Source organism: Protopterus annectens, chromosome 1.part1 (assembly GCF_019279795.1).
Source record: "Protopterus annectens isolate FY-2018-M chromosome 1.part1, PAN1.0, whole genome shotgun sequence".
Lineage (NCBI taxonomy): Eukaryota > Metazoa > Chordata > Ceratodontiformes > Protopteridae > Protopterus > Protopterus annectens.
The window spans coordinates 429,058,268-429,085,345 of NC_056726.1; the positions used below are offsets into that span (position 1 = coordinate 429,058,268).

Here is a 27,078-nt window from a genome sequence, read left to right on the forward strand (position 1 = left end):
CAAACAGCAACAGAAACACCAGACCCAGGTATCTGAGCTTTGCTTGTGACATACACAGACCATGATTTAGAGACAATGTGTCCAAAAGGATCCTTGCTCTAGGAAGATATAGCCATGTAAAACAGAGTTCATAGCTTACTCTACTCAAATGAAACCTTTACATTTTGATGGGATGCCCCTATGTCCCTTATGGACCGAAGTCATAAATGTATTATTCCAACCAAGATCCCCCTACAAAACCTTATTTAACTCCTACTAACTTACTCCCACTATACAGAAACCCAGGAAACTCTGGTCCCAAATTGTTTGGGGTGGGCATCTAGGCTTGTAAGGGCACTAGTGATCGTTGGCCTAGTAACTACCTACAAACCAAGGACCAACACACTGGAGGGAGGTTTATTTGGCCTTGCAGATTTCTTAGACCTGGGTAGCATTCAAAAGACTATTGCATTAACTTAAATGGCTGAAGAAAAATTAAGATGTAATAACTTGGGTCTACCTCTGGTTGCATGTCCATACACAACAGATGGGAAGAGGAAAAAAAAAAAGGGGGCTCCTAACCTCACTATCCTCCATCAGGGAAGGCTCCTCAACTGCTGTCCTGGAACCACTTTTTTTGGCATCTTTTTCCCCAAATATCAAAACTGCCTGGATCCCCAAACATGCAGAATGCAAACTTGGGATCATTATACATGACTTCGCTAACGCTAATCCCATTTACTCACAAATAATGCAGTAGCAAGGATATTATTAGACGTTGCCAGTTTGAACATTTGGACAGTTTCTCACTATTACCACACGTTACTGTTATTTCTTTATGCTGCTTTTGTATGGTTTTGAGCATCTTGCTTTGGCTAGACAAGCTCTACTCTCTATGCAATCTTTCTTATTAGCGGTTTTCATTTTGCTTTTCATTGTTAATTATAATGTTTATTCACAAAACTCTTAACTTGAACTACAGTAGAAACAGCCCCCTTCAAAGTGAGAAAAAAAAAAAAACCACTTTAAGAGAAAGAAACTGGAAAGACCACAGAAGTTCCTCACCAAGAGGATAACTGGCCTCAAGCAGATGCCCTATGCAGCTCGACTGAAGAAACTCCAGCTGTACTCTATTGCATACCGCCTACTCAGAGATGACCTCTGCCTGACATACAAGGCCATGTCCAACCCAGAATTGATGGACATGCTCCACCTAAAGAAAACTATATCCCCTCGAGCCACATGCTCCAGGGATCTAAACCTCACCACAACAATAAATAGGACGTGCTGGAGGGATAGATTCCTGTCCCAGAGGCTTCCCATGCTCTGGAACAAGATTCCAATCTACATTAGGCAGAGCTCCTCACTAACCCTCTAAAAGAAACCTTGACGAGTGGATGGGAAACAAAGTTTACACCAAGGATCACTTCAATGGCTCTGCTGGATAGAGGCACAGGGAACTAATCTAAGGGGGAGGCGAAAGCCAACACATTCCGGGTAGGCTTATAAATGCCTTCAGGCAGAAGTACCAATTTTATACATTACTGAAGGGCAGCAACAATTGACCAAATGGTGAAAGACCATGAAATCGTGGCGAAATTAAAGTGTATTAACCCACCAGATGAGCAGTAGAAAGCCCCGCCCAAACCCCACCTTCAACTTGCCTGCACCGCCCACTGTTTGATTGAAAGATGCCACCACAACACTAAGTAATATAGACCTACAAACATGAAATGATTACAGAAGATAGCAGTTCATTTGATACTCATAGTTGACACAATCCACAATGCTGGACACATCCTGCTTACATTCAACGGTTGTGCACTTTACTTTTAGAAAAATGCTGCTTTTGATGCTATAGCTGGGGTTGAAATAACACCACTAGTTATATGCGATATTAAAGTACAAATTTTGGAAGGCTGTGGCAGTGAGTGACATAAGTTGCTTAGAAAAAAAAGTTTGCTATGTCACACGCCAAAACGGAGTTACAGATGCCCATCCTAAACACAGAAAACACTCTGGTTTGACTTGATTTATTTCCAGGGGAGGCACTGCTAGCTGTTTGGCAACAGCAAGTTAATCCTGAACTGCCCAACAGTGAAAAAAAAAAAAAAAAGAAAAATAAACAGACACAACTATGACTTTGAAACATTGAATTTTTTTATTAAATGAAATACATAAGTGAAATATATATAGTATTTGCAAATATTGAAATCACTAGATGACATGACAATTCACTAACAATTAAACTAAATGCAGAATAAAAGAGCACTTTTTCAACTACACTACAACACTTGGTGGAAACAGTTTAATGAGATTACAAGACAGCCTTGCAGTGTTAGCGGTGCAATACTACTCATTTATAAACACCGAATTTAACCCTCAGTACCACTTACAAAATAAAGTAATTTAAAAAACGCACCTTAAATTTAAAAATCTGTGTGTTCTAACCTGCAATACATAACCTTGCTATCACCTTGGCGTAACACTGACATCAACCGCACACACTACTAAATCGGCATTAACATATAAAAATAACTTTCAAAACAAATTGTGTTTATTACATAATTCTGCTGCAGCCCTACATAAGCAATTAATAAGACATACTACTTTGTCACCCTGACCTCAAGGAGCACATTGACCTACGCATACCCATGCGAAAGCAGTCTAACCAGAGGACTACGTTGATCAATCATAACTACCAACACCACAAAGATACTGCTCATACAGAAGCACAGCTGCAACACCCAAACATATTATGCAACCACCTCCTGCAGAACTATGCAACATGCTTACCTGGAAGCGGTTAGCTATAAGAAAGTAAGACACCATTTCGTTCACTGACAAAGATGAAGTCGCAGGAGTGTGACGTCCAAGAGATATTTATAGCCTCTGGTCTGCGTGGGACATACCAAAATTAAAAACGTGTAAAGAAAAAAGTGTTTGGATCGTAGTTTTTTAACAGCATTTACAAAACCGCAGAATACTCATATATTTTCATGTATATTTTATTTTGAATAAAGTTAATCTTCAAAATATCACTTTTTAACTTTTTTTTTTTTTTAAGTTTTTGGGTTCTCATAATAAATAGCCGGGAAAAGACCTTGTTGGGTCTAAAGACAGCACTTTTCTTTACGAGTCATTTTTAAGCATGTTCATGTCTCCGTTTTAACAGTTATTTGTAGGCTTCTCTTGCTCTGCAAGAGGTTAAAGGTCAGTGGTGAAAGGGCACAGTTGTTGAAACATCTGAGAAGCGAAGTTAGTAAATTCAAGATATGGCTAAACATCATCCTGATCTTATTTTTTGTAGAAAACAGGCTGGAGTGGGTAAGTGCAGTTTTCTAATCTGTCGCGTAAGATTAACTAACCAAACCCCCACGTGCAATATACTTTGAAGAACTACACTTCGGACAGTAGGACTTTGACTGAAAGTATTTGGATCTGTTTACGTTAGTGCTGTTTTCACATTTTATGGCGATTTTAAGTTTACAACGTGCCTTTTTTGGATGACACGTTGCTTGGTTTTAAGTAACACGGGTTACTTTTTCATTCGTGTTTTCTTTTTTCCTTGTATTAAGGAGACTAACAATAGGGCCAACCGACGTGTTTTAATGTAACATAGCAGGGAAAAGTGACCCATCTCCTCTTTTACAACCATGCTATAGAGGCGATCTTGCTCGGAATTGATGTCCCTAAGCAAGGTAATTAATCAGTCACAGATCTCTCATAATAGCGTCTATCATTGCATTTCTCATTTGAACTAAAACCTTCATTAATAAACGGCTAAGAAATATAGCACATCAGACTTTTTCCAAACCGTTGATATTTGTTTTTCCTTAAATACTGTGCAAATTGGTAGTGTGTGTTATCTACTTTTATCTAAGAGTTAGTTACTTGTTTCATCTGGGAGCGCAGAGAACTTAAGCTCTGAATAGTCTTCATCTTGTACCCAGTATATAGGGTTTCAGTTTTCCCCCTTTATCTTCCTGCTGTTTGAGCAAGTACCGTAACAAGTCATTGTTCTTGGGTTGCCCCTGAAAAGCAATGGCCTTGCTTGTTCAACAAATAGTTAAAACACGAAATATTGAGACAACTTAGAGGAACTTGTATTTCTTATCCTTTTGGAAGTACTCTTCAGTGCTTGCATCTAACCTGGCGAGTTGGTAGGAGACAACTTGTCATACTTTTGTCTCTGTTGTCTCTGATTTTGCTTCATAGTTTTGCTCTTTCCCACATAAATGTTTTATTTTCTGGTAACTTGCTGATAATTACTGACAATCAGTAATTCCAAACATATGTCTTATTATTTAGAAAATGTATGTTGATGCAAAAACTGAAACATTTAAAGTGAATATTTAAAAAAATGTCGCTGATTTTGGGCCTTTGATACACTGTTTTTTTTTTTTGCCCAGAATTCCTGAGCAAAGAAGTTGAGTGGTATGCAGCTGTTCACTGTCTGGTATTTGAGGACTAGCCCCTTCAGTAGGCTTAAGAACTTGTCTGTCATGAGTTCCAATATGTTTGCTCATTGATCAGCAGGTTAACTTCAGTGTGGAAACTGAAACTAAAAAAGTGAATGCAGTTGAAATTGCTTTTGTAATTGTTTTTGTTTGGGTGGGGGTCAGTTACTGGCGAGTAAGTACACTAACTAAAGAAGACCTTTGGAAAACATTGAAGAAAATAACCCGAAAAGGTTGAGAGAACACTTCTTGAGAAGAATTCAAGTTTTCAGTAAAAAGCAGTTTAAGCTTTACCAAAAGCAGTTTAGGCTTTAACTTTGGTTCAAGAGATGGCTTCCAGTAATCTGTAGGAAGAAATAAGTCAAAGATAATCAGAGGGGATTAAAATAAGTGGAACATTGAAGGAATATATCAACTCAAATAACAAAAGGTTGGAAAATAGAAGCTTTAACTAGCTGTTGAGCTGAACTGATAAAACTGCAAAAATTAGAGGATGAAATACTGGCCAAGTATGAGGCTCCTCAAGAGCGCCGTTTCATAAAATAGAATTAGAAGACAGAGCGTGCAGAGAAAACCTGTGATTTTCTGCTGTACCAGAGAAACTGGAATGAATAGACTGTTAATGTTATGAAAGCACAAATAAGCAACTGGACTGGTGTTCCACATCAGGATTTGTTAATTGAAAGGGCACATTGAGGGTATGCTTCAAACCTGCCTATGGGAAAATAGCCAAGACCTATATTGGTAAAGATGCAATCATGCCAGCAGGTATAGTTGATCCTGACAAAACTGTGTTAGAAGGGCAAAGTATTAAAACTTCCAGAATGCTGAGGTATTTGTAGAAAATCATTATTCCCTGTACACCAGGCAAAAAAGCTGATTTTGATAGTTTGTCTTGAACCCATAGGTCATCTAATGTTGGTATTGTTTTCCTTTGCTGTATATACCCTTGTGTTATTGTATGTATTTCAGTTCTTTATGCTCATAGGTCATCTAATGTTGGTATTGTTTTCCTTTGCTGTATATACCCTTGTGTTGTTGTATGTATTTCAGTTCTTTATGCTCATGGACTGAAGAGCTTTTCTCCCTGGGCCTCCACAGAAAAATGAGCTCTCAATCGCATGTGTACTTTCCTAATAGACCAAATGCAGATAAATAAAATGTTGAGAGGCAGGTGTGAGATTTAAGCTACAGTGTCCAGTTGTCTTCAGAATATTTTTCCATGAGGATCAAAGTAATTTTTTGATACAGAACAGGGTATGGGGAAAATACAAAAGTTTATCCAAAAAAGTGAGCCAACAAGTAGACTAAGACTCTGCTTCTCATTCTTCTGACAGTAAGGTTCTGAGAGACTTTGCCAGTGAAACCTTTTTCCAGAGTTCCAAAGGAAAAAGTGCAAGACAGAAAACACGAGTTGACTAGAAAAATCAGGAGTATGTTTGATGTTCAATCAGTCTGGTGTTGAGAGGTGAAAATAAGTTCAGTAATACTAAAATTAGTGAATACGTAGGGAAACTGTAAAGAATCAATCACATTTGTGAAAAATGGCTTTGTAAGAAAAAGTGGCTAACAAAGACTGGACATTTGTTGACCTTGGGGTGGACTGTGAAGCATATACCCTATTTTATGTAATGTTTAGAAGGGCACTAAAGTGGGACACTAACTGTAAAGCAATTACTAAGGGGGTAACTAAAATTATCATTTGTATAAAACATTTGATGAACTGCACCTTGCATATAGTAAAACCAGTTGTGTAGTGTGTAATCGGGGATATTTTAAATGTGGGGGAGTCTTTTCAGTGACTGGTGTTTAGATGTTGAAGTAAACAAATACTTTGTAGTTGCAAGAATTGCAGATGTAATAAGAGGAGAAAGGCTGGACAAAAGCGAGTGTAATGTTAATATGCTGTGATTGTGAGTTATGGGGTGGGTGTAAGTGCATTGATTAGATTACATGATGAGTTAAGATCTTCTCATGTTTACAAGGGAGAATGCCTTCATTAATATTTTTTGGCTTAAGCTGTAAACTGTTTTGTAAGCAAATAGACCTTAAAATAAGGCAAACATTATCAAAGCATGTAAAATGTCTTGCAACTGCTAATATATGGGGTTATTTATTTTCCATGGGAGTAAAGAGGTCTGCGGCTGAAGGCAGCAGTTCATTCTAGAAGTTCTGATTGAAATTCGCAAAGATTCTGTGTGGAGTACTTGTCCATGGAGAAGAGCTGTCTGAAGGTGGAAGTCCTTAATCTTGAGAGTTCTGAGCATTCTCTGCTGAGGGAATGCAAAATTAAAGATACAATGCCAAGCAGTTCAGTGAAAAATAGTTTGAAATTATGGGAAGTGAATGAAAGATTGCTTTAATTTGTTAATGCATAATGAGAGCCAGTACAATTTTTTCTTGTGGCTAAAAAATATTTTTTCTGAAAGCATAAAAAGCTGTTTTTCACATCTTGGGGGGAGGGGAATACAGTTACAGATGTCAGTCAGTGTAAGAGGGAAGATGGGCTAGAACATGCACTTTAGCATGGTTAACCTTAATTTTAAATTGGGTAATGCCTGTGGGTGCCACTATTGATTTGGGACAATTGGATGGGATTAAACTTATTTTTTTAAGTTGTGCATAGTTTTTGTATGTGTTCCAAGTTAATTAGGGGAAGGGGATTTTGAAACTGTATTTAACTTTTTGTATGAGGGTTTGTTTTAAAGTCTTAAATAGTGTCCTACGTTCAAATGGAGATGAGAAGAATCAACTGTGCAAATGATCAGCCTACCAAATATTAGTGTATGGATGCAACACAAGTGGAAATGCACAGTAAAAAAAAACTTGCTTGTAATTTGTGGGAACAATAGCTTTTATCATAATAGCTATGCTATCCATGTTGCCATAGAATGTAAATGGCTTTTACAGGTATAGACAAAAAGGAAAGAATATTAATTTATGTTAAGAAATGCAAAGTGCAAATCGCAACAGTACAGGAGAAAAGTTTGAAAAGAAATGAGCGTGTAAATTTACAGCAGACTATCCGGGATAAAGGAAAAAAGGTGAGTAATTATATGAATTGCTAGAGGGAGAATGAAATTATTTTAATTTCAGTAGGAATTGAGCCCAGTGATGTATAACATTCATGGAAGTTGGGTCCTACAGATTGGTATACCAGCCGTATGGTGAAGTAACTATAGGACTGTATTGTAAGAACTACACCTGGAAATGGTATAATAAAAGCAACATAAAAGCCAAAGCGTTTAAACGTTGCATATAGTTACTCTGGCAGTGTTTCTGTTCACTTATTTGTCATTTTTTGGATGTTTATAAGTGAACCGTTCTTCTTTAGTTGGCAGTGTTTTTCGGTTATAAATTATTTTAATTCAGTTCTACTGAAATATTTGAGTTGCACTTAGTGACCTGTGTGGTGGTAGTGCTTTGTACTTTTCTGTTCTTTTCCATCTGTTTGCGTTTTAACTTTTTTCTGGGACATTAGTCTTGTGGTTTTATAAGCAGTTGTGGGAAGATTCTGTATTATTCTGCACGCCTATTTCCCCAGGTAGCCTTTTTCTTTTTTTTTTATAAACCATGTTACTGGTAAATTTCTGCATAATCTACTACTGTAAACTGTAGTAGAAGGCCAATAGTGAGAGGATTGTCTCTGCTGCAGTTTGTGCTTCAGTGCTTTTCTATTCTGCTCATCTTTTACCTGTTTAAAGTTGCATCCTGTGTGTTTACCCCATTCCCCACTAGCATATTAAGCTAAAGTTTCTGAAAGAGCTCCAATATGTTTATTATGTGCTTACCTGATTGGCCTGTGGACATACCTAGTTTAAAGTTTTTGTTTCTCTCCACATATGTAAGCCTCGCATTTGTGTGAGATTTAGCCCGGTTATCTAGAGATGCTCATTGTTTGGCGATGACACCAGAGTTTGAGAGATTTTGCTTGCATCTGAAACCATCCTTAGCAAGAAAAGTGAAATTAAGTGTTATTTTGAAATTGTATTGTTTGTTTCATTGCATTCTCAAAAGTTTCTATGCTATTTATTGTTTTTCCTGCTCTTGCTTGGAGTTTTAGGTTTCATTTTTCTACTGCTGTAAGGACTGCTGTTCTGCAGTGTAGTACTCTAACCACACTGCAGCTACTGTTTCAGTGCTTTTAGGCATTTATTTTTGTGGTTCCCTAATAACTGGGCACCACACCAGTCATTTTAAATTGACAGGGTAAAAGTCGGCATTCTTGTCGTAAGAGAGGACTGATTTCAGCTCTCCGAGCTGGAAATTAATAGCTTATTGTGTGATGACCTGATTGACTTGTGAACATACGTAGTTTTTCTGCTTCTGTACAAGTCTCACATTTGCTTTGCACAGAGTTGGTTAGTGGTGCCCTGTATGTTTGCAATCACTAGAAGCTGTAGTTTATGCAAGCTAGTTGTAGTTTATAAAAGCCATCTAAAATTTTCCACAGTCCTGCACTTCTCAGGGAGCAGCTGGTTTGCAAGTTGAGTACCATTGCCAAATTTAGTTAGCTCTAGATTACATTATTGCAGCACTCAGAATTATTGCTGCCTAAAGAGCAACTGGTTTGCATGCTGGGCAGCAGTGCTGGATAGGTTAGCTGTACATTACACTATGTAAGCAACCATCCCTTGTCCAGTTGGAAACGCCTACCATACTTTTCCTTTGTAAAGCACATGCTAAGAACTTGCAACCATGGAGAGAGGCTGTCCTGAAATTTCTACAGCTAGCTTTGTGGAGATGGGCACCCTGAGGCACTGTAGCAGTTGCCTTATGTGCACTAACTAACTTGCACCTCTTTCTCCTTACTTTCCACTATCCTTTGACCTACTCTCTCTCCTTCTTCCCTCCATGTCACCTCTACACTTTTTTTTTCTCCTTCCTTTGTAAATAAAATACCTCTTAAGACTTTGGGTAGAGTAATAATATATATATGTGTGTGTGTATATGTATGTGTATATATGTATGTGTATATGTGTATGTGTATGTGTGTGTATATATATATATATATATATATATATATATATATATATATATATATATATATATATATATATATATATATATATATAATATATTTCTGTAGTGCTGCTTGTACTAATTATTTTACACTTTGCAGACGACTGCAAACTGGGCGCCATAGTGGAAAGTGCATCGGACACGGATATCCTTCAGAAGGGACTCACGGAAACAGATAGCTGGTGCCAGAGCCATGGCCTGAAGTTAAACGCCAAAAAATGTATAGTCATACCCTTCGGGAAAAACAAGGTAACCCCAAGCTACCATATAGGTGGCAATCCACTAACCTTGGGAGCCAGGTTGACAGTGGCCTTTCTTTTGACACTCACGTTGCTAAAGTGGTTAGAAAGACCTTCTACATTGCCCATCTGATCATGAAGGGATTCACATCCAGATCTAGTGAGGTCATTGTTCCCCTGTACTCTTCACTTATCAGACCAATGATCGAGCACAATGCCCCATTCGGGGATGTATCTCACCCGACATCTGCAGCAATTGGAGAGATCCCAAAAGTTCCTCACCAAAAGGATAAAGGGACTCCAAAATCTGTCCTATGCTGCCAGATTGAAGAAACTCCAGCTCTATTCAGTCGCATACCGTCTGCTCAGAGGTGACATGTGCCTGACATACAAGGCCATGTCCAACCTGGAATTAATGGACATGCTCCACCTCAAAAAATCCAAAACCACTAGAGCAAGCGACTTGAACCTTAGCACGGATATAAATAGGACTTGCTGAAGGGATAGATTTATCACTCAGACTCCCTATGCTGTGGAATAAAATCCCGGTCCATGTGAGGCAGAGCACCTCGCTGGCTCTGTTCAAGAGAAATCTTGACCTGTGGATGGGAGATCGTAGGTTTACCCTGGTTATCATCTCTGTGTCACTGCTGGATAGAGGCACAACAAACTAATGGGTACAGTATTTTTTCATATAAGGGGTGGCGTAAGCCACAAAACTTTGGGCTAAGCTTATAAATGCCTTAGGGCAGATAGCCTAGTATAAACCTATGAACTTACTGTATGTGATCTTAAATTACCATGAAATGTTGTATTATTTGAATTATCTTAGCTTACATTTGTTCTGTATTAGTTTGGAGCTTTATTATCTTAGCTTACATTTGTTCTGTATTAGTTTTGGCTTACATTTGTTCTGTATTAGTTTGGAGCTTTTCTCCTCAGGCCTCTGCTGAAAAAGGGCTTCGGCTCAGTCAGACATTCCCGGTCAGCAAATGTAAAATAAATAATAAAAAAAAAAAAAAAACACTTAATTCTGCAACAGACTTAATATAGTATGTAAAAGATGTAGTTACACAAGGCAAGACTCTCACATACAGATATAAAAAAAAACCAAAGCAGGTTGTCAGCCGCACACGCAAAACACTCGCCACATTTACAAAGGACCAGACAAATAGACCCACATATGCGGAGGTGTGCACATGTAACTTACCCAAGCCTTAAAGACTCTGCATGCAGACAACAAGACAACTTCCACCACACCACATAAATTCACATTTCATTGTGTCTCGGCTGCCCAGTCTACAGGACAACACCACACAACCCAATATTTTAGTTCTAGCAGACTCCATAGTGAGACACACTGATGTCCCTCTCACCAGGCTGAATAAGAAGGTTACAAATTGCCTGTCAGGGGCCAGGATTTTCCAGATCACACAAGTACTTAGGATACTAAACCCCAATTACCAGTATGACTCTGTCTGTGGGCATAAATGATTTGAGACGTACCTCCTTGAACTGTATGAAGAGAGGCATGATTGAGCTCTCAGAATGTGTCACAGGTAGGTATGAGCCTAACATTGACAAGCATTTTGCAGTCTCTAAGGATGATGTCACAATACCAACAGAAAATGATTGACTTTAATAATTGGCTTATCTACTGGTGTCATTCCAAACGGATCCAGTATTTGTCAGCCAGGGAGAACATGATTGACAGGCCATGCTGCTTTGCTAGGGATAGTCTCTTGTCACCGGTAGGCTTTTGGATATTGGCCAAAACCATTATCCACCCCTATAGTGCTTTTTTGGGTATTGCCAAACAGATAAACCTTCCAACATAACAAAGAATATAGGTAACATCATGAGGGTGTGTGTCAGGCTGTAAGCTAACTGGAGCACAGTGTCTTGTGTTTGCTCTGAGTTGCTCAGGATTGCAAGAGATGTGTCTACAGTTGTCCTTTTTGAAAACCAGAAACCAAAGGTGCACACTGAAAATATCTGAAATTTCTTGCAAACTGTGTGCACGTGTTTGCGCGGTGCTGCCCCAGGCAGAAACAGAAAGGGAAAAGGAAGGAAAAGAAGTAGTAGAAAGTTAACCAAGGAGAACTAGCAGAGCTGCCAGGTGAAATATATCAGAAACAGCCAATTACACAGGCAGAAGACTAGCCCAGCCCAGCACTTTAAATTCTGCAAACAGCATTCTTCCCTGTTTTTTTTCCCTAAGAACTCTGCAACACTGCAGTATACAAAGAGGGAAAGCTTAAAAACTTTAAAGTCAGACAAAATGTTGGGGGCTGCTTTTGCTATCGTAAACCAACATGTGCAAGGTGCTGAGGGTGGTGGTGATATGAATGCTGCTGAGCAACCCACAGTGAGGAGACGAAAGAGTGTACAGACCCAGGGTAACCTACCAGAGGCTACATGAGCTGGAGATAATGGAGCGCTATAGGGTGGACAGAGACCTCCTGCAGCAAATTGTTGAGCTGTGCCGGCCGCGCCTCACACACACAACCAACAGAGGGAAACCCATCCCAGTGGATACCAAGGTATGTGTTGGCCTAAGAATACTAGCTACAGGTACCTTCCAGAGACCAACTGGTGATATATGATGGGAATTTCACAGGCATCAGCATCCAGGGTACTGCACCAGTTCCTGGATGCCATGTCAGCACATATCGGTGAGCATGTATATTTCCCCAATTCCCGTGAGGCATTGGCCAGCGGTATGCGTCTTTTCCACCAAATAGCAAAATACCCTGAAGTAGTGGGTGCAATAGACTGCGCGCACATATGCATCAAAGCACCACCCTTTGAGCGGGGTAGGTTCTACATCAACCACAAGGGCTTCCCCTCCATCAGCTGCCAGGTTGTGTGTGATGCCCAGGGCATAATAATGAATGTGTATGCTGGCTGCCCTGGAAGCCATCACTATTCCCACATCTGGCATCTGACGCAGCTGTACCAGAGATTTGCTAATGGGGACATCCCTGATGGTCACCTAGTGGGGATGCTGAATACGTACTGGAGCCGTGGCTGATGACACCCATCAGAAATGCACACACACCCGAACAAGAACTCCATAATGAGGCACATGCACAAACAAGAAACATATAATTGAGCAAGTGTTTGGGATGCTCAAGTCACGGTTCCGGTGCCTGGACACATCTGGTGGAGCCTTGCAGTACTCACCAACTACATGTGCCCAAATTGTCATGGTATGTGCCATGCTACACAATATGATCCTGTGGAAACAGCTGCAGTAGGAACAACATGGGGCAGGGCCAAACAGCTCCCCACCATTGCCAAGGCCTGGACAGGCACAACGTGACTGAGGAGGAACAACCTGAGCCTGCCCCAGTAGGCAGAAGGAGGAGTGCCCAGTATGCCCTGGCCTTGGCAAAGAGGCAACGCATAGCACATACACTGACTCAGTAGGAACCCTGGAAATGACACCTCTCTGACTCGCACATACAGTAAAAGGGATGCCTAACTTAACACTGTTTTCAAACATGTATTGGGAGTGTAATATGTGCATCCGGCATAGGCAGCCCTGCAGCACCACCTGAGGTATGAGTTCCTATTTTAAGCAATATAAAGCACTGCTAAGCAAATTTTACTAGTATTGAGCATATTTAAATACAATTGTGCGTAGCTGCGCACCACACTAACCAGCTCAATGTCAGGCAAAGTTGGGTAAACACGCTCACACCCGCTTTAATGTTCCTTAACCAGTCAGATCTGCCAAGCAGGAAAATAAAAAAGCAGTGACAGGGCTCAAACTCAGGATACTGTGCACTATAGTCACAGTACTGAACCCCTAAGCCATGACAGCATTTCACTGGCACAGACACAACTTAAGTCACTCACACATACCAGTTGGGGGGGGGGGGTCACATACCTAACAGTCACAGCCAGCAAGACAATTGTAGACAAACACAAACAAATGCTGTATCATGCCCGCTGAAGAGGCATATGAGTAACCTCCCCCGAGGCCTATGCAGACAGATAACAGCAGGCCAGGCAGTGTGATGTGGGTTGGGTAGGCTGTGCAGTCAAACTAATACGCGTGTAATTGGAAGCTAAGGTCTGTAGTACAGTGGTATGCCTCAAGCCAGTATGATAGGCAACAGTACAGACTGAAATGGAGTACCCTGACATAGCAGTGCAGGCCTAGCAAATGTGTAGAAGTGTCAGGTGTACCCCTCATCCACCCCTCATCCTATGAAATGTACAAATAGCTGTCGCCCCTGTATGTAGAAATGTTGATAAGTCTACACAAATTGACTCATGGAAGCCCTGCAGGCGCAGCGTGCTTCCTGTCTATGTACAACACAAAGGTGAGCCCTGAAGTAAAAACCAACTTTATTTTTCACACATATAGTATATATACCCATAGTGGGCATGCTAACGCACTTAAATTTAGCAAATGTCAGTCATCAACATACTGAAAGGTCATACTGGGCATGCTCTCACACTTGGGCCATGTCTGAGTACAGCAGTGGGCCACACATCTGGCAGTTGCAGTTCTTCCTCCAGACACATGTCACTATTCACCAATCCTGCCTTGCGCACACAGTGATATGAAAACAGACCCATATAATATATTGGACCCCTATCATAATCAAGCTATGTACTACAAGTACTTAAGTTGTTCAAAGAAAGTGAAAATCCAAAGAAGATCAGTAAATCTCCAGTCAGTATAATCAAGAAACAGTGAGCACTCCTAACATTATCCAAGCCATGTTCTGGCAAAAATATTGCCAAAGAGTCCATAGAGAACCATGAAGCTTTCTTTCGCTATGTCATAAATATCAATGTAAACTCGTATATGTTCTGAGTCAGTGTAAATGAATACATGTACATGACTGACATTGCCAACATCTTGTCAGACAGGTTCATACAGATTTACCCCCCTCTCACTGACAAAAGGGTCCATTACCATACCTGGAGATTGTGAAAACCCAGAAATCATATATACAATGGTTAAACAGCTCGTATCAAATACTTAAAACACGGCGTCTGTGGGATGACATGGTTTCGCTGGCTGTGTTATATGTGAACTCCAAAACAAACAGACCCTGCACCTGAACAGTCTGAGACTCGCCCTCTGTACAGGATATGAAACTGTTGAATGGGTTACAGCAACGTTTGGCACACTCCAAGTGTTGGTGCACAACAGACCATGGGAACTATTGTCTTATAAGCCTAATAAGCCTGATCTGCAAGGCCATGGAGTCCATCATTGTGGAACTCATAACCAGAGCTATTGGGAACCTACAAACACCCAATCTTACCCATTTTGGTTTGGTCAGGGGCAGATCATGGTTCCTATACCTGCTAGACAGTTTTCAAGGCAGTTACCCAGGACATGCATCAATGAAATGAGCTACACACGGCCTACATAGACCCTGAAAAGCACTTTTCCACCATCCCACACACATGTCGTATCCACAAAATCAACAACCTGTGTATAAACACGTATGTCATCTGATGGATTGCCAACTGGGGCACAGATAGATCCCACAAGGTAAGAATTGTGGTCTCCCTGTTGGACTGTAAGCCGGTTACCACTGCTGTCCCCATGGCTCAGTCCTGGGACCCCTCCTGTCTGGTGTATACTTTTCAGAAATATAGTCAAACACATGAGGGCTATGGTTAGCAAAGTTTGTGGATGACTGCAAAAAGGTTGTCATAATCGACGTTTGGGACAACAGAGAGGGTCTCAGTCAGACAGATGTGGTGTCAAAATGATGGGCTCGAGCTACAGTCATATAAATACCACATAGGTGCCAACACCCTAAATATGGAGGTAATAGTAAGGGATCTATGGACACATGTGGATAGTCATCTCTGCTTCCAAAAACACATTCACAAAGTGGTTAGAAAATCATGCTATGTGTTCCCACACATTGCCAAGGTCTTTGCATGTAGGTCAAAGGAGGTTCCCTCTACTCATCAGGACCATCAGAGAGTATCACAGCACACTTGCGATGAATCTGACTAGGCACCTTCAGCAGCTGGAAAGACCACTGAAGTACATCAAGAGGATTACTGGTCTCAAACAGTTGCCCCATGCAACAAGAGGATTACTGGTCTCAGTCTGTACTCTGTTGCATACTGTCTACTCTGATGATCTCTGCCCAACAGACAGGCCCATGTCCAATGCAGAACTGATGTACATGCTCTATCTGAAGTAAACCCAAGCTAACTGTGCCACATGCTCTAGGGATATCATCATCACAACAATAAATAGAACATTACTAACTCTCAAACTTCCCTTGCTTTGGAACAGGCTCCCAACCTACATTAAGCTGAGTCCCTCACTGACACTCTTCCAGAGGAGCCTTGATGAGTGTATGTAAAACTGAACTGTCACACCATGGATCACCATCAGCTGTACTACAGAGGCCTAGGGAACTAACCCCATGTGTGGTGATAGCTGCACACTCTGGCCTTCAGGCAGATGGCCTATTACCCACATATGTACCTATATATATGTAGGGGGAACACAATATAATAAGCCAAAGATGGATGGGCAGAGATGTGTGTAAGAGGGTGACCATGACAGGGAGCCATCCAGGACTCTCCCACCCAGCACACATCCCAATGGCACAAAAGACATGAGGTGCACATCTCGCCCACTGTACATAACAGCCACCAGTATCTGTAAGCATTACAGTGTATGTGGTCCATGTGCCTACTGTACAATGAAGTACACATCTACTACCTGTACCTGTCACATAGGTAGACTATCTTCACAAAGGCATATATTAGCCTAGGCAACTTGTGCAGCTTTCACCACCCCATTGGGTAGTCTCTTAAGCTCTAGTTCTAATAGTTAGTACCCTAAGCCCCTTTATAGTGGGGCTGCTGATGTGATGCCTGGTGTGAATTGTCCGTTTCCCATCCACTCATCAAGGTTCCTATTGAAGAGTGTCAGCGAGGGGCTCTGTGATGTACATTGGGACTCTGTTCCACAGTAAGGCAAGTGTCTGGGATGATACTCTATCCCACTAGCATGTTATATTCATTGTTGTGATGAGGTTCATATCCCTGGAGTGTGTAGTGCGACTCAATTTTGTTATCCGTAGATGGAGCATGTTCAACAGTTGTGTTGGACATGGCTCTGTATGTTAGGCAGAGTGTGCCTCTGAGTAGGCGGTATGTAACAGAGAACAGATTTAGTTTTACCAGTTGTGTTGCATAAAACAACTGTTTGAGGCCAGTAATCCTCTTGGTGAGGTACCTCTGTGGTCTCTACAGCTGTTGGATATGCTTAATCGAGTACATCCAGAATGGTGCATTGTAGTCAATGACAGGTCTGATGACTTAAGAGTAGAGGGCCACCATTACCTCTTTTGATCCTGATGCAAACCCTTTGAGTAGGTGGGCCACATAGGATTTCCTAATCACTTTGGCAACATGGTTGTCAAAGGAAAGATGACTATCTACTTGTGTCCCCAGATCCCTTATTACCTTGTCAGTTATTAGGGGGTAACACATATGTGGCAGTTTGTGGGTACTTTGTTTTCACCAAAGGGGATTACTATGCATTCTTTCACATTGAGCTTGAGGCCATGATTTTGACACCACACATCTGTCTCAGAGTCCCTTCTCGAGAATATTTGTGTTATCCGGGGAATCTGTTATGGCAAACACTTTACAGTTCCCAGCAAACCTAGTCAACCACAGCCCTCCTGTGTTGGCATGTACTTTTGAGAAGTCTACCCCAAACAGGAGCGACCCTAGGACTGAACCCTGGGGAACACCAGTTGTTACCGGTGGAGAGTCTGACTTGTAGCCAGCAACTCTTAATTTGTGGGATCTACTTGTGAGCCAGTTTGCAATCCATCTTGTGATGTATGGATTCATGCCCAGGTTGGTGAGTTCATCTGTGATACCTGACTGGGGAATGGTGTCAAAGGCCTTAGCGAGGTATAGGTAAGCTGTGTGGAGCTCATTTCAATCATCTGTAGCCTGTGTAACTGTCTCAAAGAAATCCACCCAATTCAGGAGGCGTGATCTGCATTTGACCAAGCCAAACTGGGTGTGCTCAACTGTGTGAAGGTTCCCAATGTCTTTATTGTTGACTTTCATTATGATTGGCTCCATTGCCTTGCACATCAGACTAGTCAGGCTCATAGAGCGTGAATGCCAAGGGTCTTTTGTGGCTCCACCCCTGTGGAGTGGGAAGAAAGTTGCTGTGCAACATTCTATGGGTACAGATTCTGTAGAGAGAGGTGTAGGTATCCTTGATGAATATGGATACATCCCCACACTATGTGCTATGATCCATGTTCTGATGCTGGAAGGTATGGAATGAGTAGTATCCTGGGTAGTGCTGGTGTGCTGTCTGGAGCCTTTAACTAGGTTTCTGTTACTGCACAGATATCCCAAAAACGCCAAAAAGCACAAATCCTTGATGCTTCACACTAGAACAAAGCACTGAAAACATAAAGTGCTTAAATTATGAATGCTTTAATCAACTTAAGTGTACAAAGAATGAAATCCACTTTTCGTCAAGGCAAATAGCTTAACTTCAGAGACCATTCAGTAAAATGTTAAAAACAGGTGGATAATATACACCATTATACCCATCACATGATACTCAAATTAAAATTTAAAGGTGAACAATGTCTTACAAACACTCTTAGCAAAACTCTAAATAAATGGTTCACTTCAAAAGAATATACGTAGGAAAATGTAATGTATATGAACATACCTGAAGAATAATTTACAAGTAATGGATATGTGTGTTCATTTTCAAACTTATATAATATATCTACGATAACAAAGATAAAAATAAAAAGGTGAAATAAATAAAATGTGAGAAATAGTTACAAAACACAACTATACACTTGCAAAATGCAAGTGTATATATTACAGTCAACATATTAAGTGTGTATTATAATAATTAATAACCACCCTACTATCGGTTATAATGGTATAAAAATGTAAAACTATAAAACCATAGTTCTATGTATAATTACATTATACAATAAGATTCGATAATATCACCATATAAATGACATATTAATAAAGCACTTATACAAGCACTTATACAACTAAAATGTGTATATGACAAAATATTAGCGAGTATGTGTGTGTGTGTGTGTGTGTATATATATATATGGGATAAAAATAAATATAAAGGATGTAAGTAAAACCTATTAAATTCATTAAAACATCCCACCTTTAAATTTTAATTTGAGTATCATGTGATGGGTATAATGGTGTATATTAGTCACCTGTTTTTAACATTTTACTGAATGGTCTCTGAAGAAGTTAAGCTATTTGCCTTGACGAAAAGTGGATTTCATTCTTTGTACAGTTTATTAAATCATTCATAATTTAAGCACTTTATGTTTTCAGTGCTTTGTTCTAGTGTGGAGCATCAAGGATTTGTGCTTTTTGGCATTTCTGGTTTATCCGTGCTTTACTAGTTTGTTTCACTGCACAGATATCAACATTCTCCATACTGAGTAGTGCCTCGAGTGTGTGCACCTGGAGGCTGAGACTTCTGGCAATGAGTAGCATTTAGCTCACTTTGTGGTGATTTGTGTTGGTTATGGGGTTTGGTTTGTCCTGAGTGACAGGTGTTCCACACCTGAAGTAAACTCCTCATTGGTCCCATCTGACCATAAGTTAATTACCCTACATATCCACATTCTGCCCCCCCCCCCCCCCCATTAAGGAAATTATGTTAAAATATTTCTCCCAAAGCCAACTTCATGCTTCTTAAGACAGAAGTGGTGAACTTCAGGACACCCATGCAGATGGACAGTACGACTACTGAATCCTTCACAGTTGCACTGTATAAGCACTTATGTGAGTGCATGCATCGTGCTATCGCAACCAGAACCAAGACGATATCCTGCAAGAAAAGGAAGCCAATCTGGTGGTCCCCTGCCATAAACAAACTGCACAACAGAAGGAAGAAACTGTTGCAAAAGAGGGTAAAATCCCATGAGTGGAGGAGCTCCCTGGTCAGCCTCAGTAAGAAGCTACGATCCCTGATAAAATCCTCCAAAGCTAGTTACAAAAACAAAATCGCCACTGAGTCTAAAGACGACCACAAAACATTCTATAGCTATGTCAATAATCTCAGTAGCAACACTCTGATCTGCTCTGAGTTACAGCACAATGGCACTAAATATACAGACCCAACTGATATTGCCAACATCCTGGCAGATAGGCTCTTTCATGGGTGAGAGGGGGGTAAAGTTAGCACTGATCCTATCTCTATACCGGAAGAATTCAGAGTTGCTGTCATCACAGCTGCACAGGTAAAAACCACTCTCCAAAGCCCGTAACACAGCATCCACGGGACCAGATAACATCCCAGGGTGCGTTCTACACTAACTACAGAATGAACTGACACCACACCTACGTACCCTGTTCAGTCATAGCCTTACCTCAGGCTTTGTGCCTGCTGAATGGTGCACAGCGACTGTTATCCCACTACACAAGGGGGGGGAGTCACCACGGACCCCAGGAACTAGCGCCCCATTAGCCTGATGAGCCTAGTCTGCAAGGCCATGGAATGTATCATCATGGAACTTATAAATAAAAAGACATTGGTAATCTCCAAACTCTGGACCGTAACCATTTTGGGTTTGTAAAAGGCAGATCATGTCTCCTAAACCTGATAGACTTCTTTGAAGCAGTCACCAAAACCGTAGACAAGGGTAAGGTGGTTCACACAGCCTATCTAGATCTTGCCAAGGCTTTCGACATCATCCCCCACTCTGGAATTATAGATAAACTCACTACACTAGGTATAAATCCCTATGTCACAAGATGGGTTGCCAACTGGCACACTGACAGAACCCACACTGTGAAAGTAGCAGACTCCACGTCCGACTTCAAACCAGTGACAAGTGGAGTACCACAGGGTTCAGTCCTGTGTCCTGTCCTGTTTGGTATCTACTTCCCTGAAGTACATGCTAACACAGAAGGTCTTTGGCTAATGAAGTTCCCAGATGACTGCAAACTAGGAGCCGTAATCAAAACTACTAACTATGTGGACATCCTACAAAAGGGCCTCACTGAGACAGATGTCTAGTGTCAAAGCCATGGCCTCAAGCTCCATGCCAAAAAGTGCATCGTCATCCCCTTTGGTAAAAACTCTGTACCCATGAACTACAACATGGGTGGTAGTATACTTTAATACTGAAAGTGTGATAAGAGACCTTGGGACACAGGTGTACAGTAGACTCTTCTTTGATAATCACATTGCCAAAGTGTTTAGAAATTCTCTCTGTATAGCCCACCTAATCACGAAAGGGTTCACCTCTAGATCGAGAGGTCATTGTGCCCCTCTACTCATCACTCATTACGCCCATAATAGAGTACAATGCCCCATTTGGTATGTACCTTAATCGGCACATGCAACAGCTGGTAAGACCACAGAAGTACCTCGCCAAGAGGATCATGGGCCTCAAAGAGATGCCCTATGCAGCTCTACTAAAGAAACTCCAGCTCTACTCGTTTGCTTACTGCCTGCTCAGAGGTGATGTATGCCTGACGTATAAGGCCATGTCCAACCTGGAATAATGGACATGCTCCACCTCAAGGAAACCAAATCTCTTAGAGCTACATGCTCCAGGGAATTAAACCTCAGCACAGCAATAAACAGGACGTACTGGAGGGATAGATTAATGTCCCAGAGACTTCCCTCGCTCGTTAGGCAGAGCCCCTCGCCGACTCTCTTCAAGATGAATCTTGACGAGTGGATGGGAAATTGTAAATTTACCACTGGGATCACTTCAGTGGCCCTGCTAGACAGGGGCCCAGGAAACTAATTTAAAAGGGAGGCAAAAGCCAACGCATTATGGCTAGGCTTATAAATCCCCTTGGGCAGATAGCGTAGTACCTAATTTTGAGCCTTGCCTAAAAAAGGTAATATGGGGACAGCAAGAGCCTTGGCCAGTATTTAGAAGCATAGGGGTGACAGGCGCAAACCATCTGTAGCGAAGCAACAAGGCTGGTCTGTCATGTCATCACAGGCAGACAGAGACTGGATCCCCTTTGACACCAGAAGCTCAGCCAAGTTTATCGTTCTGTTATATTGCAATATCATGTAGGTGAAGGTAAGATGCTACTCAAGGTCAGGGTCATACCAGCCTGGGCTACATGATCATAGAGCAAATATATATCTCTTGTCATGTTGTCCTGGGAGGTAGGTCTCTGATCATTCACACTGACATGTACCAAGAACACTTCATATATGTACCTGTTCTGGAGTGATGTAAGTGCTTGTGTTATGTGGCGGATGATAGCACCTGACAGACAACTGACAGTAGCCTTCCCCTTGTCCAGCCGAGTGAGTGGAACATCTGTGTGCCTGACTATGAAGTCAACTATTACTAGTGTGTTTGGTATGTTGTTTTGCCTTGGGGCCTGTTGTGAGGCACACTGCGTTGGTGTATTATGTGTTTTCTGGCGTGTGCTTGGAGGTGCATGTTGCTTGCTTGTCTGGTTAGGAGGACACGCTCTCTTTTTCAGATTAATATGTGTATTCTCCGAGTATGGTAATGTGTATTTATGTGTGTGTTTTGCAGGTGCTTATATTGTAGGTCTATGTGAGACAGTTGGTGTTGTGGTTGTATGATCCTACTCCTCCTGACTGTATTGTCCGGTATTGGGTTGACAGAGCTTAGCCACCGGTTTGACCCTGTGTGTGCCAGCATGTAGTGCATCAACCCATATATGATATGGTCATGGTCTATGCATACAATACACCTAGTATGATAAGCCTGCTGAGGTTAGCAAATGTGAAAAAAACCTGTGGGCAAACTGTCAGCAAGTAATGTCTGTATTGCACCCTGTAACTCCATATTGCTTGCTCGAAGTGTAAAGACGTACTTAGTTTGGATTAAGAACACCACACTTGCCAACTGTGTGTGTGTCTGTCTCTCCCTGGGGAGAGAGCAACCTTTTTGGAGACTACTCACACCCGTTAAAAGTTGTATACTCATCTTTTGTCAAGTCTCATGATGTCACCATCCTACAAATATACCTGTGGAAAGGAGAAATCCCAGTAATGTGTATAGCACGTCGTGTAAATGCGTACTCCTATAGTATCATAATGTAGTTAGGTAGGGGTTTGAATCCTGCATTTGCCAACTGTGTGAGTGTGTGTGTCTCCCTGGGGAGGGGCAACCTTTTTGGAGACTACTCACACACCTTAAAAGTGGTATACTCCTCTTTGACAAATCTGATGATGTCACCATCCTACAAATATACCTGTGGAAAGGTGAAATCCCACTAATGTGTATAGCATGTCGTGTAAATTGCTGTAGAGTATCATAATGTAGTTAGGAAAGAGTTTGAATCTTGCACTTGCTGACTGTGTGTGTGCGCTCCAGGTGTGTGACACCGTTGGCCAATGTGAAGTGGGTTTTGATTTTTCTAGTGTATGACATGTCACAATGACAACTGTATGTGCATTACACATGAAAGGTAGCTGTGGGACAAATCCATGTACATATGTGACCTCAAGTATTTCATAGGTGGGTACTCTGCTTTCTCCATGAACGCATCTGTTATTATTGCCAGAGCATGCTGGCACTTTCCAGACCTTAGGTCACTTCTGTATGCTTGTGACAAGCTTAGCCACTGCAGTGATCCCTGGGCTACGTCTTCGTTTCACATCCACTCATCACGGTTTCTATTGAAGAGTGTGACTGAGGGTTTATGCTTGAGGTATATTTGAAACCTGTTCCAAAGCAAGCAAAGTCTGGCAAAGATGACTAATCATTATAGGTGTGCAACAACCTCTGTGGATCTGCATGCAAACCCTTTATTGCTTATGTGCTCCACAGAGGGATTTCCAAAACCCTTTGGTAATGTGATTATCAAAGGAGAGATGACTTAGCACATGGCTCTATGTATACATTAGTACCTGTTCCACATTTTGGGGGCTACTACCTATGTGTTGCTCTGTGGATACTTTGTTTTCTAAAAGTGGATAACTATGCTTTCTTTGGCTTTTAGCTTTACAGCATGATTTGATACCATGTATCTGTCTGTATGATATCCTTTTGGAGGATGTGTGTGTCATCTGGAGAATAATGTAGCCCACAGTATGCATTGTCATCAAACGTGGGCAGACTTATCCCTACTGTGTTTGCTTGTACCTAAGAAAGCTATATGCCAAACAGGAGTGGTCCCAGGACTGAGTGCAGGTGAATACCACTTGTTACTGGCATAGAGTAGTACATGGAGGCTACAAATGTTACTGTGTGTCCTACATCTGTGCGTCAGTTGTCAAGCCATCGTCTAACAATCATTTATGGTCAGTCTGACGTTATGTATAAGACCGGTATGTGGGATGGGTATGAATTGTTGGCGAGCTATAGCTTGGCTGTGTTTACCTCCCCTCCTTCACCTATAGCCTTGTTGACTGGCTTGAAGTCTACTAGGTGTAGGAGCCATAATCTGGCCTTTAGAGAACCTAAGTGGGTATGGTGCAGTGTTTGCAAGTTCATAATGTCTCTGTTAATGAGTTCTATAATGCTGTGCTCCATAGCCTTCCAGATAACATTTGTCTGGCTTATAGGGTGAGAGTTTCCAGGACCTGTTGTAATTCTACCCTTAATCAATTTGTTAACATTTGCACTGGGTGTGACGAGGGTGGACAGGTTTAAGAATAAGTATATTAGAGGGTCAGGCCAGGTTTGAAGGTTAGTAGACCAAGCCAGATAGGCAGGATTAAGTTGGTTTGTACATGTGCTGAGGAGGGATGCAGAGTATATTGTGAAATAGATGTTAAGGATGAAGCTGCCAGGTAATTGGAAAAGAGGAATGCTTAAGATGAGGTTTATGGCTGTGGTGAGAGAGGACATGCATGTGGATGGTGTGACAGTGCAAAATGCAGAGGGCAGGAAGAAATGGAAACAGATGATGTACTGTGGCGACCCCTAATGGGACCATCCGAAAGGAGAAGACGACGTTGTAGCTCAACCCTTGTGGACTGTGAACACCATTACAGTGTGTCAACACCATTCTAGTGTGTTCCACAAGTATGTAACCTGTGTAGAGGCTGCATCTGGACAGAGCGTTTAGGTGAGTGGTGACTTCATATGTCAGCTTGTGTATGACACAGCCAGGGACACTGTCCAGTACAATTGCCACTGTGGTGTGTACTTTGTTAAAGAGATGTTTTAACTAGAGTGTCTGTGAATCGGGTTTTACATTCTTCAGGTCTGGAAATGTGGCCCTTGTGTAATAACAGGGTGGTGAAATCCGCATTCAAACTGTCTGACAAGGAATTGGTAATGTCAAGTCAGATAAGTGTACTTTGTGACCATTTACATTAACTGTGACCCAATCTGAGATTTCCCCTGTAGATTGAGCAACACTAAAGAAAGCTTTAGTGTTGTCTTTGGAATCCTTGCCATTTTGTATTTTGAAGCTTGCCTTGTATGTTTATTGAGGGATTGTATTTTCCCAATGATACTGACCAGAGAGGTTATCCCTTCTTGGTATGCAACTCTTTTTTTTGGTACGACTTCACACCTTCTATTATACATTTAGTTTATGGCAGGGGTCCATGAGACTAATGCACTTTTACTGTGTAAGTGAGAATTTCTTGTGTTTATGATAGCACGGTCCATGCAACCCTGTAGGTGAACAGTGTGCATTAGTAAAGGATTATGCAGCTGGGACAGTGTTAACCTTAGTAATGCAGACCAATGACAGCAACAACAGCATCGCCCACAGCACAGTGTCAACCCATGTCATACACACATGCGTACTCAAGTTCCAAAATGTGTGTGGTACAATGCATACTGGCCACCAGTATGCACCTCCACCATGTTCACAAATGTACACCTGCAAACCTGTGCTGCACACACCCCACACTTACTGTCCACTGTATAACACATGCTGACACAACTACACACATCAGCCAACTGGCACATGGGCAAACAAATCACAATTGGAATAAACACTGGTGGAAGCAATACAACATTGCTAATTACAGCTTTAATGCATCATGCCTGCTCAGCTACACCTTCAAGGATATCATTACACTTTACTGCTGACAACATGCTACACATTCAACCATTGCTATACTCACCCTGTGCATCAGCACCATGTTAGCCTGTTCCTGCATCAGTGTTACAGATGACAGGAGGTGGCACAGGTTTCATCATATGCACAGGGTGTGTTGTTGGTTTGCCAGAGGCCTACACTGAGCCATACAATCGACATGTGAGTGTGTGTGTGTGTGAGGGCCATGAGTACTGTTATGGGCCAATGTTGATGTAATGTGTGCAGGTATGTGTTTGCCCTAGGTTTCTGGTTTGTGTGTCTGCATGCACACAGTTCCACCATGTGGCTGCCATATACGGGGATTTGTGAGACTGCTACAGACTGTACCTGGCAGGCTTTACAGATCAGTCTCTGGCCACGGATATGGAACCTGTGCCTGGCAGGGGTGCTACAGACAGTGTCTGGTACTAATCCAGACTGGGTACTATCCGAAGAGGTTGACATATGTCCACTGGATCCAGGTCCCTGCTGGGACTGGCTAGAGCCACGTGCACGTGGTCTTCTAGGACGGTCTATGGACAGCTCCCCCTAACATTGCTGGGGCTGGTACTGGCACTACGGGAGCGGTTGTGACTTGCTGGACGTCCACGGCGACCTCCAGCTGCTGATGTTGCTGGCATATGTCCACGTCGACGTCTCAACCATCCTGCACTGTCCTGACACATGCACATGACCTTGTGGAGGACATCCAGTGTCTCACCCCAGCGTCTTATCAATGACCTCAGTGTAATTATGTATGGCACCTGCTAGGTCATGGATACTGTCATTTACAGAGGTGTTATGAGCCCTCTGTGCCCTTAGTCCCTGTCTGGTGTACTGCTCAATTCGTGTCTGTGCCTCCATGACAGCCTGGAACATGCGTGTGGTAGAAAGAGGTGTGGCACGTCTGCCAGGGGCATGATGACCAGCAGTGCTCTGACTAGAAACCCTGAGCATCTGCCTATGTGGTACCATTCCAGACATCTGGCTATGGCTGCTGTGTCCTGATACATGTGCCATAGATACCACACTGTCCTGGCCAGTGCCAACCATACACTGTCCCTCGGCTAAGGGCAATGGTGATGATGCCTGTACAGGCAGTATGACTGTGTGCATGGATGGAGTGGAGACTTGTGTACTGTCAATTGCTGGCCCAACAACAGACCCTGACAAACCTGCCTGTGCCTCAACACACCTATCCTCATGATCACGGTCTGTCTCAGTGACATTAGGTTCCCTGCTGTACTGAACCAGCCCCACATCTGCACCTGTGAGGAAAACGGGAAACTCACTTTAAGACCTGAACATGATGTCAGACCACATGCACACATACAAAAATACAC

At 41.9% G+C, this 27,078-nt stretch overlaps 2 protein-coding genes across 2 annotated transcripts in view; one reads left to right on the forward strand and one right to left on the reverse strand.

The window, feature by feature from the left end:
- The window catches only part of ACO2 (aconitase 2), a 1,318,356-nt gene extending 1,315,456 nt beyond the window's left edge, over positions 1 to 2,900 (reverse strand). Inside the window, exon 1 of the mRNA XM_044075713.1 lies at positions 2,776 to 2,900. Coding sequence (XP_043931648.1) covers positions 2,776 to 2,811 — 36 coding nt within the window. The 5' untranslated portion in view covers positions 2,812 to 2,900. The remainder of the gene's footprint in view (positions 1 to 2,775) is intronic.
- A 171-nt stretch (positions 2,901 to 3,071) lies between these two features.
- PHF5A (PHD finger protein 5A) overlaps positions 3,072 to 27,078 on the forward strand; it is a 145,057-nt gene continuing 121,050 nt past the window's right edge. The window contains exon 1 of the mRNA XM_044075700.1: positions 3,072 to 3,306. Within this exon, the coding sequence (XP_043931635.1) occupies positions 3,255 to 3,306 (52 nt within the window). The 5' untranslated portion in view covers positions 3,072 to 3,254. The remainder of the gene's footprint in view (positions 3,307 to 27,078) is intronic.